Source organism: Mizuhopecten yessoensis, unplaced genomic scaffold, assembly GCF_002113885.1.
Source record: "Mizuhopecten yessoensis strain PY_sf001 unplaced genomic scaffold, ASM211388v2 scaffold10921, whole genome shotgun sequence".
Lineage (NCBI taxonomy): Eukaryota > Metazoa > Mollusca > Bivalvia > Pectinida > Pectinidae > Mizuhopecten > Mizuhopecten yessoensis.
Genome location: NW_018408788.1, coordinates 400,312 through 419,805, shown reverse-complemented (window position 1 = coordinate 419,805; position 19,494 = coordinate 400,312). Strand labels below are relative to the sequence as shown.

General features: G+C 35.5%; 1 protein-coding gene across 2 annotated transcripts in view; it reads left to right on the top strand.

The window, feature by feature from the left end:
- The first annotated feature begins 1,713 nt into the window (after positions 1–1,713).
- The window catches only part of LOC110463719 (solute carrier family 28 member 3-like), a 27,571-nt gene continuing 9,790 nt past the window's right edge, over positions 1,714–19,494 (top strand). The window contains exons 1-9 of one of the 2 annotated variants that reach the window (XM_021518539.1): positions 1,714–1,835; positions 4,809–4,941; positions 12,913–13,286; positions 13,760–13,913; positions 14,511–14,702; positions 15,405–15,566; positions 16,383–16,508; positions 17,048–17,178; positions 17,752–17,932. In XM_021518539.1, the coding sequence (XP_021374214.1) occupies positions 4,810–4,941; positions 12,913–13,286; positions 13,760–13,913; positions 14,511–14,702; positions 15,405–15,566; positions 16,383–16,508; positions 17,048–17,178; positions 17,752–17,932 (1,452 nt within the window). In that variant the 5' untranslated portion in view covers positions 1,714–1,835; position 4,809. Of the gene's footprint in view, positions 1,836–4,808; positions 4,942–8,455; positions 8,863–12,912; positions 13,287–13,759; positions 13,914–14,510; positions 14,703–15,404; positions 15,567–16,382; positions 16,509–17,047; positions 17,179–17,751; positions 17,933–19,494 lie in introns of those variants that run through there. The other variant, XM_021518538.1, reaches the window with a different exon arrangement.

Sequence of the window (19,494 nt, the reverse complement as noted above, 5' to 3'; positions counted from 1 at the left end):
CTCGTGAAAAGACTCATAAATTGCCAAACACTCGACAAAGCCTCGTGTTTTGCAACTTAAGAATCTTCCCCTCGGGTTAAGATTTCCTTATCTCACCCCAAAGAGATGAGAGATTATATACGTCTCTGACGTGATAAACGTGTGTAACCCCCTCACGACATATTACGTAACTGCAGGAAACCAACGTAACTGCAGGAAACATCAAATTCGAATCACCCAGCGTGATTCATTTCTATACATACGGCGACAAAAGTTCTATAATTGTAAAACGATTTGTTATTTGTTGTGCCAATTTCTAACGCATGCGCGGAGCACAAAACTCAATTTGTGTAACAAATGCGTTCAAGATAACACTGAGGCCAACTGTTGTAACTGTTTGGTCATTAATCAAACAACTGTACTACTACTACTTGTTGGTACATCGGGCAGGTTTGTATTAAATCCATAAGTTGAACTGCAGTACCGTATTGCTTTCCCATTTATAAACAAATGATGAGGTTTCTTCTTAACCTGTAGAATATAAGACTTATTACATGTTTATTGAGGCAAGGGAAGTGATTTGGAAAAACAAAGATGTTATACCATTTAAATATGCTACAAATACTAAGCATGGACATCGAACTCGTGTTTTAAAAGAATTTTTGGTCGTACGAAACAGCGTAAAGTTTATAACTAAACGACTTATTCATTGTGTAGTAAAGTGCGTAATAACCATGTTATCAGTGTATATGTATAACATGGATAAGAGAAAGTATTTAACAAAGGAAAATGAGAGTAACAATGAATAAAGCCTGATAATGTATGTCAATGCCTCCCGTATTAGACAGCTTCCGTGTTCATACGATTGTTTTATAATACCTTTTTTGGTAGATCGGATGGCGCAGTGCAGATTGCACTCGACTTTTGCCAAGAAGGACGGGGGTTCGGCTACCTGATTGAACGTTAACATCTATAGGGTCACCTGCCCCCACCACGTACGTTTCTTACGGGCAATCCAAATTCCAACGTTAAAGCCCCTGCCCGAGATAACTATAATTTGTTTTTCAAACTGTTGTTAGATAAAAATTATGTTTTAGTATTTTTCTGTCTTTGACAGATGAAAACACTACCTATTCCACGTGTGGTAGAGGAAACGCTTGATCTCCCGGAACACATGGTTTCACCTGCGGCTTGCTTGAGTTAGTTATTTCCTTTTATGTGTGTGCTTCCTCCTACTTAACACCTTTTCATTTCGAGTTTGATTTTAGCGGTTTAACTTGCTATGCTGACGCCGTAGTGCATTATGTTATATTTTACAAGAAAATGTTTATCTTTATGACTCACATCCGCTGAACACGTCTCAACAATGGTCCTCGTAAAATTACGAGCTAATACTGTAAAATGGAAAACTTGCAACAAGTCCCTCTTTCCCCCTTTTCCAATAAAATCACTCGAAGATAATTTCGCCCTACTCTTTGACTAATATATCTGTTATGTTTTGTAGTTATAGTTGCTGTTCTGATTAATTAAACCTCATTGGGGAGGGCGAAAAAGGGCGTAAGTTATATCACAATGAAAGTTTCCCGATATACAGTAATTTATCAAATTATCAATTCCGTTCATCAGGGTATTCATAATTACATTCAGTTTCGCCAAGGAAGAGTTGAAGAAGAGGAAATATTTATCAAAATGGATAATTTTGGTTCGCCCTCACTGATAAAGCGACCCGTTTACGGGACAGACCCCAGGTAAACACACATATGACGCTGTGCAGTGCTGAGAGTCATAACGGACGGTGGTTAACAGTTTAGGAGAAGGATATCGGGACAATTTGTGATCTAAATATACTGTTAAATGTAAGTATATATTTAAACTATAGTCATACTTTGGAATTTTTCCATAAATAACGTTTACTTAAATACACTACACGTAATCTTACTTTTTATATTGTGATGCGTAGTTTGTTAAATGTATGCGTTGCATATGTACATGTAACTTTTATATGTGCAGGCTTTATTTTAAAAATGTATATTACCTTAGAATTGAGAATAGAAAACCCACTAAAAACTTCTTTGTCTAATATTTTACACCCAAAACTTATTCATTGTAAACGGTTTTGAAATAAGTTTTTGTGTAGTTTATACATCTAAAAATATAGATTTTAAAATATCACCGAATGGTATTGATTAATATTTTCATCCTTGACTGGGATGAAAAAGTACATTAATCAATCTACTTGATATTTGCCTTGCTTGATGAACACATTGTCGATCCATATGAAAGTATAAATATAATTGGAAAAAAACCTATTCCATATCAGCTCTCCTACTTTAGTTTAAGTATGACAGTCTTAGAGCTGGTGTTTACTTTTTGTAATTTCAATAATCCGATGAGAGGAACGTCAACAATAGACAAATAACGTATAATATTTAACTACCAATAAACTCATTTCATGTTTTAATTGTCTTACGTAAATATTGAAAGTAAATACCACAACTCACTTCACGTGGTAAAATCAAACAAAAGGTTTTTAGGAAAAGATTTGGCATCTTACAGCAAATATTATCCTTTGTTCCTTTTTCGGGTAATCACAACCTAACTTAATGCATATATATATATGTCGTATATACATTTTTGATTTGTGATGGAGTTCGATACTTTTAGGTTGTATCATTTATTAATTTAACATGAGCGTTGTGAATGTATTTATATTGTTAATTGTGACACCAGTTCATTAAATATAAGTCCTAGTTTTTCTTGGTTGAAATATTGATTGTTTTATTGACGAGAAACTCTTTTGGCAGGAGCCCATGCAGCCTTAAAATATAATTTTATTGTTGAGTTAAAATGGGGAGCATACAAACATTAATACGATAGACAGAGCTTAAACATATTAGTAAATGCATATGCACGCATCTTATATTCTGTATACGACAAAAGTCTAAATTTTACGCTATCTTATTATCTTTTGATCACTCTTCATCATTCAAAGTCACGACCAAATAGAATTAAACAAAGGAGCTTGATCCATATTTCACCGACGCAGTTAAACGCTTTTTAGAAATAATTCTTTACGCGATAGTTCGTGCATGATACAATTACGTATTGTCTCTTGTCTGGAAAAGCAGCAATGTCATCGTTTTGTCCCCTGTTTAAATACAAAAAACATGAGCTAAGTGTTCCATGTTTAATCAGGAAACGTGAGAGTATTGTCCATGATGTGTTAGAAACAGATTATTTATTGTCCGTTGTTTCAATAAGTAAAAGATATATTTTTCTTTTGACAATCAAGTAAGAATATATGGTCATTTAAGGACGGCCTCCCCCGTGTGCATAGTGTATGCATGTGTGTTTTTGGTGGCTGCGTTATAATGGTGTTTGTCTCCTTGTGATAGCGCGAACTGATGCCGACTTTATAGTGTACCTCACTGAAACATACTGCCGAAGACACCCAGCAGGACACCCCACCCGGACACATTATACTGACAACGGGCGATCCAGTCGTCCCACTCCTACATTGCTGAGCGTTAAGCAGGAGTAGAAACTACCATTTTTACAGACTTTGGTATGTCTCAGCTAGGATACAGAACCCAAAGCCTTCCTCACAGAGGCGAACGTTCAACTAAAGGCCAAATGTGAGTCATTGTCAAGGGAGACATTAGGAAGGAGAAAGTTAATTAGAAAGAAGAGAAAAGAAAAGATCCCAAATTTAGTCGCCTCTTACGATCATGCAATGGGGGCAGCAGATACAAATCTTACGCCCTACCTGCAGGGACAGTTTGAATAAACAACAACTGATTGTTCCTTGTTTAAATTGATATCAGTATTTTGTTTTATATTTTACAACCTAGTGCCCATTATTTTAACAAATTTCATTAGCTTATTATTTCTTATTTAAATAAGCAACAACTCATTGTCATTTGAATACATAACGGCAAGTTACAAGTGTCTTGTGAAAAAAGTACCTACAATGTATTTTCTACTGTTTGAGTCAATAAATCGGTTATTTTGCCGTGTTTGAGTAATATTACTCAAGTTATGTTATGTTCTCGAAAACAACCCGTTTTATGGGCCATTAGAAGGATGAATATCCTTATGCTTTTGGTTTGGTTTTATTTTGTTTAATGTTCTGTTAACAGTTTAGGTCATTTAAGGACGTGTCTCCGTGTCGGTTGTGGATGCGTGCAAGTGTGTTAGTGTGCAAGATACAGGGTATGCTGTTGCAATTGCCTACTTGTGATAGCGCGGATCTGATGCAGACTTTATAGTGCAATCTCACTGAAATACCATGACAAAGGCACCCAGCACAGCATTCCGTCCGGTCACATTATACTGACAACTGGTGTCACCAGTTGTTGTCAGTACCGTTAATGCTGAGCGTTAGGCAGGGTATAACAAATACCATTTTTAAGGACTTTGGTATGTCCCGACCTGGGAACAGAACCCATTGTCTTCCTCAGCTGGGCGAACGCTCACCATTAAAGCCAAAAAGGAGGTTTTACCAAGCAGGCGTTAGGAAATAAAAGGTAGTACGAAGGGGAGAGAAATAATGCGTTTGGTGCAGCAGCTTTTGCTTTGGTCGCTTTTGTAGCCCCGAGTAGAGGGCACGAAAACAAATCTCCGATTCTGAAGGGGGTTCCTACATTAGTCGCTATTATGAATTTTGTAGTTAGTAACAGCAGATGTATTCTTTTCGCGATCCCCGGCCTGCAGGGGGGTGTCGTTATGGATATGTGAATGCATTATGTTTTTTATAATGTTCTATGACAAAAAAATAATAGTTAAGACATTCCAAACATATTGTTCCAAATGGTATATGTTTATGTTAGAATGGATGGTGTTCAACTCACCAACGTCAAAATCAGCAATTGTGACGTCAGCGGCCATGTGATGGAGAACGGACGGCAAAATAGCGTGCCAACCTCGATCGATAACCCAGCATTCGCACCCGGAACTGAAAAGGTTAGTACATAGCGTTAAAGAATATATAGCATACAAATAAAGGTCATTCAAAGCATCATCAAAATCATATATAATACTACAACAGTCATGTAAGACCAAAGTAACACAATTAACCATTAAAGTGATTAGGAACAGCACCAATACAAAATGGAACCGCAACCAAAGGCACTCAGAACTAAACGGAAGTCATGCATAGCACTTCAGACGTCAAAATACACACACCACTCAATGGCATGCATCTTGACACTGCTGTGCCATACGGATATATATTGTGTCCAGTCCAGGGTGTCATACAAAGGTTATTCCTAAATAGAATCGTAATCGTTGCCATGGGCAATATTTCGTCAGTTCGGTGAAGTACAGTTTTACGTTTGAAGATGTTAGATTTAAGAACCATTACGTGTCTATTACATTTACGTTTGAACTGCATTCTATCAGCTTCCTCATTTTGTTAAGCAAACAATACAATAGGATTCAACTAAAACTGTTCCTGGAGACCTATGGAAGCTAAACTAGAACCTTAATAGAATTACTGTTGTGGTACAAATTTGAATTTTTATATTGTAATGATAGAATATCATGATAGCAGTACTCAGTGGGAACATAGAGTGTGAGATTTTGAAAAGAAGGGGGGTTAAAAAAATCTGCTGTACTTTCTGTAGAAGTTTTGCATTAACTCTGGAGCAATCAATTCATTGCGCTATTATTTATTTCCTTTTTATAATAATGGAAGTGTAACAACATTTTTTTTTCAGTTAAATTATGTTGACAGTTGTATAGTTGCGTCAGGGCCGCGGTGGCCAAGTGGTTCAGGCGTTTCTGACATTCTGCTATCACTAGCCCTTCACCACTGGGTTTCGGGTTCAATGCCTTGGTGGAGCAGTCGCCAGTTACAGACTATAAGCTGGTGGTTTTTTTTTCGGACAACACCTAAACCTGGCACGTCCTTAAATGACCATAGCTTTTAATAGGACGTAAAACACAAACAAACAAAACAAAACAAAACCAAAACCATACCAAATGTATAGAAACACTATTTTGTTTATTTATTAAATAATTTCTTTTTCTCTGTTTCTAAGAGAACTGAAATGAAAACCATCGCTTCATCAACTCGAAAATTATACAAAAGCTTTAGTCATGCCGTAAATATATTTTTTTGGTAGTTTTGCGCAGTGGTAAGGGTGTCCTGCAGAAAAAGACTCGGTCGTTGTTAGGTCTATCTTCTTTCGTGTAAAGTAACCATGCATTCCTCTGCAGGCGAAAGCGCGACGATGAAGGTACCCATAAATTAAGGTGTAATCAATTTGCATGTCAGCTTAAGGTAGATGTTTACAAAACCCAAACATGCACTTGCATTTATGTGGAAAATCTTGACAGTTTTTTTTAAATCCCTAACTGATGGTATTGAAGTTCGTGGGGCGACTATCATTTCAATATATCTTCGTCTCTTATCTCCAAGGTTCTTTCGATTAAATTTTAAAAAAGGTTGACATGTTTGATAAGGAATCGTTTTCGCTAAAATGTATGCTTATATTTATCCGATGCGACGGCTACTACCTATTTATAGAACCGTTTAGAAGGCTTTCTGTGACACACGTGAGAGACCATTACGTAATGCTTTATCAGGGAGTGTAGACACTCTGATCAACTAGACCAGGCGACCTAGCAACATATAGAGCGGTCAAGTTAAGTGCGCGGAATTGGAAATAGCGAAAAAAATACCATTTCATTTTAAGATATATGATACCTGTCGACGACCTAATGACCCAACGCATCGATTTATACTGTAATACTTGGCAATATACATGCGAGTGCATGTGTTACATAAGAAATAGTCAACACGCGTAAGTCGGCGTGATTACGATAGAATTTATAATACAGCAAAATACATAGCATGGTCTTAATTCCTTACCGGCTAAAATAATACTGACTTTTGCAAAGGAATTTTACCCTATAAAAGTATACTTGCTTCAAATTCGAAATCGAGACAAATTAGTTGACATCACATTTAGTATTTGTACTAGTATGATACTATTTGGAATGGATTCACCTGGAAATGTAACGTTGATTAAAAAAAATATTATTTGAATTATTGAACCTTTTCTTTAATCGACAAAAGCCAAGCTCAATGGCGTTTGGTCATTAACTGTCTTATAAAAGCAGTCCAGTGTGCTTGGTGTAACTAGACGGCGATCTAGTACAGCTTTCTCGTCACGCCCAAAGGTCAAGGCCGGTAAGTACTCGGTTAAGGAGCATCTCTATTCGAAGTTACCTGAGCTTCGACACAAGTTTTCTCCCTTGACTAAGGTCGTGTCTCCGCCGGCGATCTAAACTTCTTGATTAGATTCTTCGGATCCATTGGTTGTGAAAGTTGCTATTCGGCAGTGAATGACGTTCACGATCTGTCGCCTGGGGGTTCTGAGGTCAATGCTCTCCGATCAGAAGCCCTTTTTTGGGATGGTACCGCTTCTGAGTCCTTGTCGCCATCGACGCTGAGAATGAGGTAGTAACTGAGGCATCCTACCTCATTTCGGGTATGCGCGTGCTACGTTTGAATGATTACTTACCTCCTTCGGCGTCATCGGTTTCATAGGCGACCATTACCTGCTAATTCAACAAACCGCGCCATCCACGAACGGCAGGTTGCCGTCATCCAGCTAAGCTAGGGTCGAGGGACTTGTCTTCCTGGCCCGGAGGGATGGTAAACCTAATACTTTCAAGGCTAAGAAATACACAATATCCTCATATTTGCTCAAATTCACCGCGCTTGTTTAAGACGGAATACACATTAAAATCATTTTACACATTTAAGAAATGATTGACAGTGTTTGTGGTTTACGATGTCAGATCTCCAACTAATTGAAATATATGTCTGGTTGAAAATTAGTTCATTTGTACACGGGATCAAACCATATTGTAGAAACCGCTAAATTATAGACATCCCTCGAAATCTCTCTTTATTCCTCGCCTTTCCTCTTTAAAGTAACATTTATGATATAAAATGTGCCATATGACATATAATGTACATGTTGCTATACCAATGGAAAATATACAATTTTGTTTATCAAATAATAATTTAATCTTGCTTGTAACAAGCATTTTCATTGGCTTAAAAAAAATGTTATCAGCCCATTAACGTAAAAAAATGACGTCGCCGTTTGTAACGTCGCTTTTGATTGGCTGATACAGCAGTGCAATAAATTCTAAGAGAAAAGAGTCCATCAATAAAAGTGTATTTCCACAGGGATTGTGTATAGTAGATTAAATTATAAGGAATTACTTGAATATATTTTTCATGTTATGAAACTATAACACAAAAAACCGGAGTGTACTCTCATCATAAACCGCTTTGCGGTTTATTTACAGTACACTCTGTTTTTTGTGTTATATCTCCATAACATGAAAAATATATTCAAGTTAATCCTTAATTAACATAACGGCAATAATTTGAATGTTTTCGGACATTCAATGGTTACTGTGACCGTCAACTTTATAGTTGACACCCTATCAACAACATTGCATATCTGATAGCAATCAGATAGAGGTTATCAGTGTGTTTATTATAGTTATGGACTATATGTTATCTTAAACGTTATGTTACAAAACGTAATCGACTATGGCAAGGTGAAATTATGAACAGCTGAACAACTAATATAAAATCACACATCTTTGTCTGCATAATGTGACACAGTTACTAGCGTAATGGGGTCAGTTAAACCCGGGAAGGAGGACTTGGTAAATCTAATAGGAAAACAAGAAGTCGGGGATCATTCGATAGGCGCACCGTTGTATACAGGTATACGTAGTAAGCAACATACTTACGGTGGGACGGACAGCTGGACGCACACAGGGACGGATACATCTAGCAGTGGAATTGATAACCCCAGCTTCTATAAAAATGTGGTCACTGGCCAGGAGAAGGTATTTGTGTTATTTAACTTCCAGCCGTTCCTAGAGGTATGTCAGCAATGGCCTTCTATATGAATGTGTGTAATATCCTTGTCGCACTAGACATTTTTATCATACATTGTTTTACAACAAAGATAGCATCATTTCTGTAAGATAATGTTTCCAACTGTCATTGGTGCACCTCAATAACGCAAGGTGAAAAATCATGTATTCATTTTTTTTAAATTTCATCAACCAATAATATACGGAGGAAATAATTATTATCACTGAGTATAAATCCCAACACATATCCGCACGTTATCACTAGTTTATATAGTGTATATATACAATAGATTCAGTGTTACACTATCCTAACTTTGATAAGATGATAAAACATTTCAGTAAATGTATACGCATCACTATTTGACCTCTTTACCGATTTTATAGTACAATACACATGACTTTCCCTCAACTATATAATAACAAATCAAAACCAAGGAGAAAAATGAGAAAATGTTTACATTGAATTAATCATATGGATTTGTTCAACCGTATGTAGGGTGTATAAATTCTTTCCCGAGTGTAAGTAATACTTGTATGCGTGGCTTGAATACTATAGTAGGTATAACATTGGATAATGACGATGAATAAGTATGTTTTATTCACTTACCTGTTATATCTATTAAGTCATGGAAGTCACACATACATACGTACCTATACTTACGTACTGCCCGTTAAACTGGCGTGTAGGGTAGATACGACGTCTCTCCACACCTGTCTATTGTTGGAAATTCTTTGTGTATTACGTCATGTTTTATGATGTTCTGATATACATTTATCTGTGGTCCTATCCCTCTTGAGATTTCCCTGATGAAGGTCTTTGTGAAACCGTCCTTTCCCACTACATATCGAAGTTATTGTATCGTCTTCGATTAATTATGGTGGCCATATATTCTAAGGTAATACTCTACATAAGTTCAACTACAAAACAATTCCTCATCGTGAAACCAATTGAAATTTCTTAACGTATATCAAAATCAACCAAATAATACACACACTTGCGTGTATAAGGGAATAAGGTTATTCGGTTACTGGGAAGGCAATTGTTAAAATTTCTTTTGCTACAAATTAAATCTAACGAACAAAATCGAGAAAAATGTAAAAATTAATATTCAGACAATAGGAAACTGGAACTTTCAACATAGGTATCTCCTTACAGACGTCTCTCGAGAAGGTTTGACACCAGTTTCAGATATAACAATGTTGATATCATAATAAACCTATCTATGAAACAAACACGAACTGAATATCAAGGTTAATTTGAAGGTCAATCGTTACATACTAGTACATATACACACTCAACTAGTACATATACAAAATGTACATAATTTACTAGTACATATACAAAACTTACTAGTGCATATACATAACTAACTGGTACATATACATAACTTACTAGTTGATATACATAACTTACTGGTACATATACATAACTTACTAGTTGATATACATAACTTAATAGTACATATATATAACTTACTAGTGCATATACATAACTTACTGGTGCAAATACATAATTTACTTGAACATATACATAACTTACTAGTACATATACATAAATTACTATTACATACACATAACTTACTAGTACATATACATAACTTAGTAGTACATTCACATAACTTAGTAGTACATTCACATAACTTACTAGTACATGTACATAACTTACTAGTACATAAACATAACTTACTAGTACATATACATAACTTACTAGTTGATATACATAACTTGCTAGTACGTATACATAACTTACTAGCACATATAAATAACTTACTAGTATATATACGTAACTTACTAGTGCATATATATAACTTACTAGTGTATATACATAACTTACTGGTGCAAATACATAATTTACTTGAACATATACATAACTTACTAGTACATATACATAACTTAGTAGTACATTCACATAATTTACTAGTTGATATACATAACTTACTAGTTGATATACATAACTTACTAGTACATATACAAAATGTACATAGCTTACTAGTGCATATACATAACTTACTAGTGGATATACATAACTTACTAGTACATATACATACCTTACTAGTACATGTACATAACTTACTGGTACATAAACATAACTTACTAGTACATGTACATAGCTTACTAGTACATATACATAACTTACTAGTACATAAACATAACTTGCTAGTACATGTACATAACTTAATAGTACATATACATAACTTACTAGTACATATACATAACTTACTAGTACATATACATAACTTACAAGTACATATACATAACTTACTAGTACATGTACATAACTTACTAGTATATGTACATAACTTACTGGTACATAAACATAAGTTACTTGTTCATGTACATAACTTACTAGTACATATACATAACTTACTAGTACATGTACATAATTTACTTCTTCTTCAAATCAATTTTATTGTATTCAAAAAGAAACAATTGGATTAGGCACAGGCATTGCCTATAAAAGCCCTTTCCAGAGAAAATACACACATTTCATACATTCATATATACATATATATATAGAGAGAGAGAGTATTATAGAGAAGATGTAGTATATGTTCGAATTAATAGGAGAATACTAGAACCATTTAATACATGTTCACAAAAAATAATACATGTAACTAGAATATCATAGATTTTACCATTTCAATTAATATAATCTATTTACTTCAATTATTAATAGCCTAGTGTTTGGTTGGAGGCACTTCAAAGAAATTGTCACTATACACAGTGCCATCCTTCCCAATTACACCAGAGTTATTGTTATAACATAGCAAATACAAACACATTGTAATGTAATTTTTAGTATAGTTTAAGTTAAAATCTTCCAGATTTGTCAATAAACTCCAGAACACATGAGAGAATAAATTTATTTGATTCACTGCTAAGGTTCATATCACCCGTAGTGAAAGTAACTGTATTTAAGATGATGTTGTCAATTTCGTTGTAATTAGATAAAGCATTGAATAAAACTTGTCTTTCATCTATATATTTGGGGCAATTGAGGAAGAAGTGATTTGCATCTTCAATAATAAAACCACAGTCACACTTAGGATTATCTGTAAGATGATCATTATATAAATCTGATTTTAATTGGCTGACTTTATTCCGTAGTTGACATAAAGTTATATTCAACTTCCTGGAGCCACCGTATTTAAAAATATCCGTACAGTTAGATGGTTGCAAAACGTATGTGCTTTCCTTAAGTAATTCCAGTTTTAACTGGCTCAATGTAGTGAGTTTTGGAAAAATACAGTCTGGCCTATTCCATAGAGACATCATTCTAGGAAAAAAGCTATTTTTATACAAGTTGGTTCTGCACAAGGGAACAATAAAGTTTCTATGATGTCTAAGGCGAGGATTAATATCATTATTAAAATATGGTAGGATACAATCATAAAGATGGTCAGGACAGTCATGCTGCAGTATCTTGAAAAATAATATACATTGGTAATTATCACGTCTTATTTTTAGTTTATCTACCCCAACTTCCTTATATATTAAGTTATGACTTGTACCTCTTCTCAAACCTAATATAATTCTGAGACATTAAAATTGGACTGATTTCAATAAGTCACTTTCACCCTGGGTGCAATTATTCCACACAGCACAAGCATATTCAAGTGTTGGTCTTATAAAAGATTTATAAATTATTTCAAGAGATTTTCTATCTAGCTTTTGTTTGAGCATTCGCATTATTTGTAGTTTTGTACAGCTTTTTCCTTACTAGTACATATACATAACTTACTAGTACATATACGTAACTTACTAGTACATATACATAACTTACTGGTACATATACATAACTTACTAGTGCATATACATAACTTGCTAATACATATACATAATTTGCTAATACATATACATAATTTACTGGAACATATAAATAGTTTACTAGAACAAATAAATATTTTACTAGAACATATACATAATTTACTAGTACATATACATAATTTACTAATACATATACATACTTTACTAGCGCATTTTACTTAATTTACACATATTGATTTCCTTCTGCATTAGGAGGTTGACACATTCCAAGTCAGCAAGTCAGAAGATGTTAAAGATGGAGACGATGATAATGACAACGATAGTGTGACAGGTTGTCCACGTTGCGTCGGGGCCATTCAGAATCACCTCGGTGACCTCTACACAAGCCATAAAACAGTAATACGTAATATCTTTTACGTCACACTGTTGCTGCTCTACATAGCTTACTTCTCCTACGCCATGTACTTCCGGTTTGGTGATGAGGGTTCTGTGCGCCTGCTCGTCGTCACTGCCCTAGTTGCAGTGGGCTTGTCTGTTACGTTACTAATGGAACTCTATGGAACTAAACTGGGAATATGTTGGCGTCACGTGTCGAGTGAAAAAACGAAAAGGAAGGCTTCAAAAAGGTGAGTTTTGTATATTTGATTCAATTCTAATCATGATACAAAAGAGTTTAACATGTCATTTTGTGTTTTGTTTGGAATGAAAACGTGAAGCTATCGTTTCGGACTTGGTCCATGTACCACATAATCTAAACATATAGCCTATTATTAAGCATCCAATGGTCTTATGTTCAATTTATTATACTAGATCCTGTACTTAATGCTGCATCATGCGGGTCATAATGCGCTTAACTATGACTGCGCCAATTGAAATTCCCTTTATATTGTTTTCTGTTGCATATTTGGCTGGTGCACCAATACATCAAAATAATCATTTCTTCAAATTCGATAATGCGCTAATTTCACCCAAAGTTAGCTCGTGTCAAAAGCATAACACCAAATTTTTAAACGGAGGTTGTGTGAATTTACACGTTGTTTCAAATTAATTCTACGCTTGTTTTGTGAACTAACATCAACATATCTCCATTGTCTTCCAGCATCAACATATTCCTGTCGGTTGGAACATCCATTTTTGCTGTGGTGTACGTCATCGTGGAAATTGCACTGAAAACTCCCCGAAATCTGGTCTCCGCAGGGGGTCTTGCAACTCTCGTTCTCCTTTTTTATATATTCTCCGTCAATCCTGCTAAGGTAAGAATCTCATTGGAAACTCTTTTTGTCCCCGAAATGTAAGGTTATAAGGCTGATCAAATATCAAATTACTTCAATCACAGATAAATGATATATCCAATTAACTTATCACACATCCGGAAGAGTGTCTATAACTGGATCTATCGTAGCAAGAGATGAAACAGACAACCAAACAATGGCAGCGTACGGGTTGCGTTGGTGACACTACTAAAGCAATATTAATACAATTTACTGTATACAAAAATATGTGAAGGTTTGACCTGAATGTTGGGATAAAATGTTAATACAACAATGCTTTATACATGGACCATGCATTGTACAGCTAAACTTGAATAAATCTAAATGAGAGTTACTCTTTCGGTTCATACATTTTGATATATTATTCACAACAGCGAATTTTTGTAACAAGTTTCTCAATGTTTCATAAGTCAATCATGCTTCATTTTGAACCATATGTATCACAAATAGCACAGAACCTCTTAGTGTCATATAAATGTAACTCCATGTGTTTATTGTGAGTAGAACATATCCCAGCGCTGATTTCGTCCCATGTGTTGTTGACTTTTGTATGTTAATCCGACCGTTCGAATGATCTAGGTAAAGTGGCGACCCGTGTTCTGGGGTCTCATGCTCCAGTTCCTGTTTGCTCTCATCATCCTCAGGTCCAAAGGGGGATACGATATGTTCGAATGGATCGGAGAGAGATTCGCGGAATTCATCAAGTACTCGGACAAAGGAGCTGAATTTGTGTTCGGGGAAAACTACACAGACCATTTCTTTGCGTTTTCGGTGAGGATATATCCATGTGAGAGGAATAACTGTGTTTGGTGAAGTCTAAGATGACAAGGCTTTGGTTATTACGGAACTGAATTTTCGGATACAACAATAATGTGCATATTTAAAATAAAACACAAAAAAACATAACAGCGCTTCCCTCTGGGCAATTGATAAATCCATCTTTTTCGCCATGCTTGTTAAGGAACAGTGAAGGAAATTTTAAACTGTATTTTTACAACGTTCATCAAGTGAGCATAGGTACATTCAAACGTATCTTATAGAAATGGCTTTTGATGAATTATTAGTAACGAGTTAAAATCTGCTTACCGCGTCTGAAAATGAACAAAATACAGAAATTAAATTACCGTTATTTTCGTAGTTAATGGAGACGGAACAGTCACATATGCATATTGACTGCCGATTGTATATTTTGTAAAAAGTTGAAAATAAGTTTATTGAACCAAATTAACATTAAAGTAGATCCAACCTCATGTGACGTCACAGCTGAGAACAAGATATTTTACCGCATCATAATATGAATTTTAATAGTATTGTGCTCTATTAGATTGCTTCTATCGATTTTACATACATTGATCAAAATAAAGTTGAAGACATTGGTTGTAAATTTACTATATAGAAAAAAACGAAAATGATCAATGCCATTATGATTTTAAGTTTATGTTTTAACAGACAACTAAAATGTATTATTCACAGGTGTTGCCCGTCATTGTTTTCTTCAGTACGTCTGTCTACATTCTCTATTACCTTGGCGTAATGCAATTTATCATTCGGAACGTCGCACGTTTTCTTGCAAATGCCTTGGGAACCTCTCCAGCTGAATCATTGAATGCTGCAGGGAACATCTTCCTTGGTCAGGTAATAATGACATATGGGTTCATCCATCACTACATGTAGGTTCTTTTAAATTTAGATTTAGTTATTCGACTTTCATATTTCAGAATCTGAAGTCGTATCATTAGAAGTTAAACGCCACCCATTTTATAAAAAAAATATTGTAAACCTTATCTATTTTACAACAATTATGAAACAAGTTATTTCAACTAATATAAATTACTCTTGTTGGTCGCAGGTGATTTTTTCATGTCCGATCGGGGTTTGAACCCCGGTCGCTTTGGTGAAAGGCAAGTGCGTTATCCACTGCGCAACCCGACCGCCCTTTTATCAGAGAAGCTTATACAATATAGTCTTGGTTTCTGGATGAATTCACTACTGTGGACAATATTTTTTTGTTATATTTCGCACTTGCGCAGCACTAAGGGAAGATACGTTCATCGTGTTTGGTGAAAAATTTAATATTTTTCACATAAACGTATGTATTTTGATTGATTAGACAAAACTGTAATTAAAGTATGATAATTGATCAATGTAGATGATACAAATATGTTGGGTGCTAAATACAGTATTTCCCTCTTGTAGGTTAAGTGAGGTCTGGTTGTGATCAGTATAAAGTCTTAAACAATTGTGATAGATATAGTGCTTAAAATTTAGATAGGGTGGATCTAGCGAATAACCATTGATTATAAAGGAAACTGTGCGGCGCGTTTTGTATGTGATACCTAGATAGGATTGATATCCAGTTCAACAACAAATGTGGTTCGAATATTGAAAATAAATATATTAGGAGAAATGAAGACACGTTGATGCTATTTAACTCATGTTTTGACTTTTCAGACCGAAGCTCCACTAATGATCCGACCTTTCCTGTCAAAATTGACAAAGTCTGAGCTACACGCCGTGTGCACAGGAGGGTTCGCCACAATAGCCGGAAGTGTCATGGCTGCCTACATTCTTTATGGTGTCAGTACGCATGTCTGATATAATGTGATTTATGCATTTTTCCATTGGCTGTAATTTCATTACTCCAATGTTAATTAAAATATACAGCGTGCTTCTGTTCCGAAACCCGATAAATATGAAGCGATAATAAGCAGTACTTGTAATACATATCAAATGCAGTTTATTTGCTTTGCTGCACTACAGTAAACAATGCTTACAGTGCAGAGCTTCATCACCGTTCGTCATATAACTGTTGATGTTTGGATTATTCAGATGCATGTTATATCTATATTTTAGTGTCAACACGTGAAATTGAGGTATAAGTCTACTAAGGACATGTATGAAGTCATAGAAGAGAAACATATAAAAAAAAGCATTTGCGATAACAGCTTTTTCATTGTTTCACCATTTAGGAGTAAGAGGCAGCTGATGGTCCTACAGTTCTAAGTCCCCTCCTTAAATTATTGATGGGTGTTCTACTGGTTATACACGTGTCATGTAAACATACGTATGAGCTGGTATACTTACTTTAATACATTATACGATGATGATTTCCTTAGGTACCGGCCAATCACTTATTGTCTGCCTCCGTGATGTCGGCTCCGGCGGCCCTAGCCATGTCAAAGCTCTTCTACCCAGAGACGGAAAAGTCCGAAATCGAATCCAGCGATGTTTACAAAATGTCTAAAGGGTTTGTATTGATTTTGCTTTGATTAATTTAAGATACATGAGGAAGCAAAAATTAACCAAATCTCCAATTTCTTTTTTCGAGAATTTTCGAATTCAGCACTGATGATTTTAAAACACCAAATCATTCCACAAAACCATTGCTATCTGGAGTTTATATATATACCTTTTTACTTGTCGAATTATGTTGTGTTAATACGTAATGACCTTTGTAATGCTAATTTACTGGCTATCAAATGTATTCCGTAACATGTATCAAGTTAAAATTGTGGAATCCTATATATTCTTATATGATGATGCTGAGGAAAACACCATCTTACCACCTTACCCAAGTTGTATATAATTCGGCTGAGGTGGACAATTGGTTAGGTGACATTTCAGATCCAATATACTTTTCACTAATATAGATCTTTTGAGACAGTGAAGATTTATGTGTTTTGAGGAATCATTTTGCTTCGAGGGCCCTTGTTTCTTTCTAGCAATAATTGAATTTCTCCCTTACTACCCGTAACGCTAAATCAACCGTTGAACAATAGGGCCACGGAGGTTATGCTTGACTGTGTTGCCTTTTCTTTAGACCAGAGCGAAACATAGTGGAGGCAGCGTCAACGGGGGCGACACAGTCCATCAAACTTGTTGCAAACGTCGCAGTGAACCTGATTGCGTTCGTCTCACTCTTGGAATTTGCCAATGCTACGCTTAAATGGTTCGGGAATAGAGTAGGGATGGAGAAACCGAACGACGAGCTTACATTTGAGGTAACAAGGAAGGAGAAACGGGAGAGGGAAAGTGTTTGATTTACCTAAATTTCCATGGGAAGTGAATTCCTTAAAACAGGAGACGCATACCCTTCCGGAACACATGGGTTTATAATATATGTAGTTTTCAAAGTCCTATATTCCAATAAATACACGTGGTACAGGAATGCTTACATTATCTGATTGCGCTTTCCATGTATAATATATTTAATATTATAAAAATTATAATAATTTCATAATATATTTAGAACGAAAAATAAAAGCATTGCATATGAATACAGATTCAAGCATAACTAAGTGATCCTGGCCTTTCTTTATGCATGTTCATCCAAAATTCAAAAAGTAAAATATATACAGACCCGTACACGTTCGCTGTTCCACTTTCAGCGTACCATTTGCGTAGCATTTCCGTACCGTTTGCGTAGCACTTGCGTATCACTTCCGTAGCATTTCCGTAGTACTTCCGTACCATTACCGTAGCATTTCCGTAGCATTTGCGTAGCGTTTCCGTAGCACTTCCGTATCGTTTCCGTAGCACTTGCGTCTACATCTTTCCATTTAAAAAGCGTTTGTGAAACGTTCGGTCGAAAATTTTACGGAATACATATTTGTCGAAACGAATTGTAAAAAAACAACAACATTATAAACCGCATTACGTGAAAATTATTCCAACTATCATAATAGTCTGAAGGAAAAGAAACCTACAAAAATGACGGTTTACATATACATGGACGTAACAGCCCTCCTCCCATGGGCCTACTATGTGTTCCCCAAACCAGCAGCTAGGCATTAGGGGTAATTTAAATAACAGGCATACCACTGGCCATGTGGTAATGACCTGTCCCTTGTTTAAGGTATAAACAACTTTAGTGTCCGTTATAAAGGTTGTTAGGGCAACATGACCACCCACTGACAGATACAGTTCTTTCAATATGATATCTATATACCTGAGAATCTAGGCAGTGATAATGCATTGAACATTCACCTGTGTTTGATGAACTTGACCGTAGTATATCTACAGACGAAATTAAATGTGCTATCAAGCGTCTAAAACGAGAAAAAGCGCATGGTCTAGATGGTTTACTAAACGAATATTTTATTGAAGCTGGTGACATTTTACTACAAGCCTTACATACTATTTTCAATAATGTATTTAACTCTGGATGTTTCCCTGAAGAATGGTCTAAAGCGGTGATGGTCCCGATGTTTAAAAAAGGTGATAAAAACGATCCTAATAATTATCGTGGAATAAGTCTCCTGAGCTGTATGGCGAAACTTTTTACATCTGTACTGAATAAAAGACTAGTAGACTGGTCGGAGTCGAATGACATTATCACAGATGCACAGTTTGGTTTTCGTCCTGGAACAAGTACGGTTGACGCCATTTTCGCGCTTCATGCCATTATTACAAAATCTCTAAATGATAGTAAACGTTTATATTGTTGTTTTGTTGACTATAAGAAAGCGTTCGACTCCGTCGATCGTTGTAAATTGTGGTATAAATTGTCAAAATTAGGAGTTCGAGGAAGGCTGTTATCAATTTTGAAAGCCATGTATAAAAA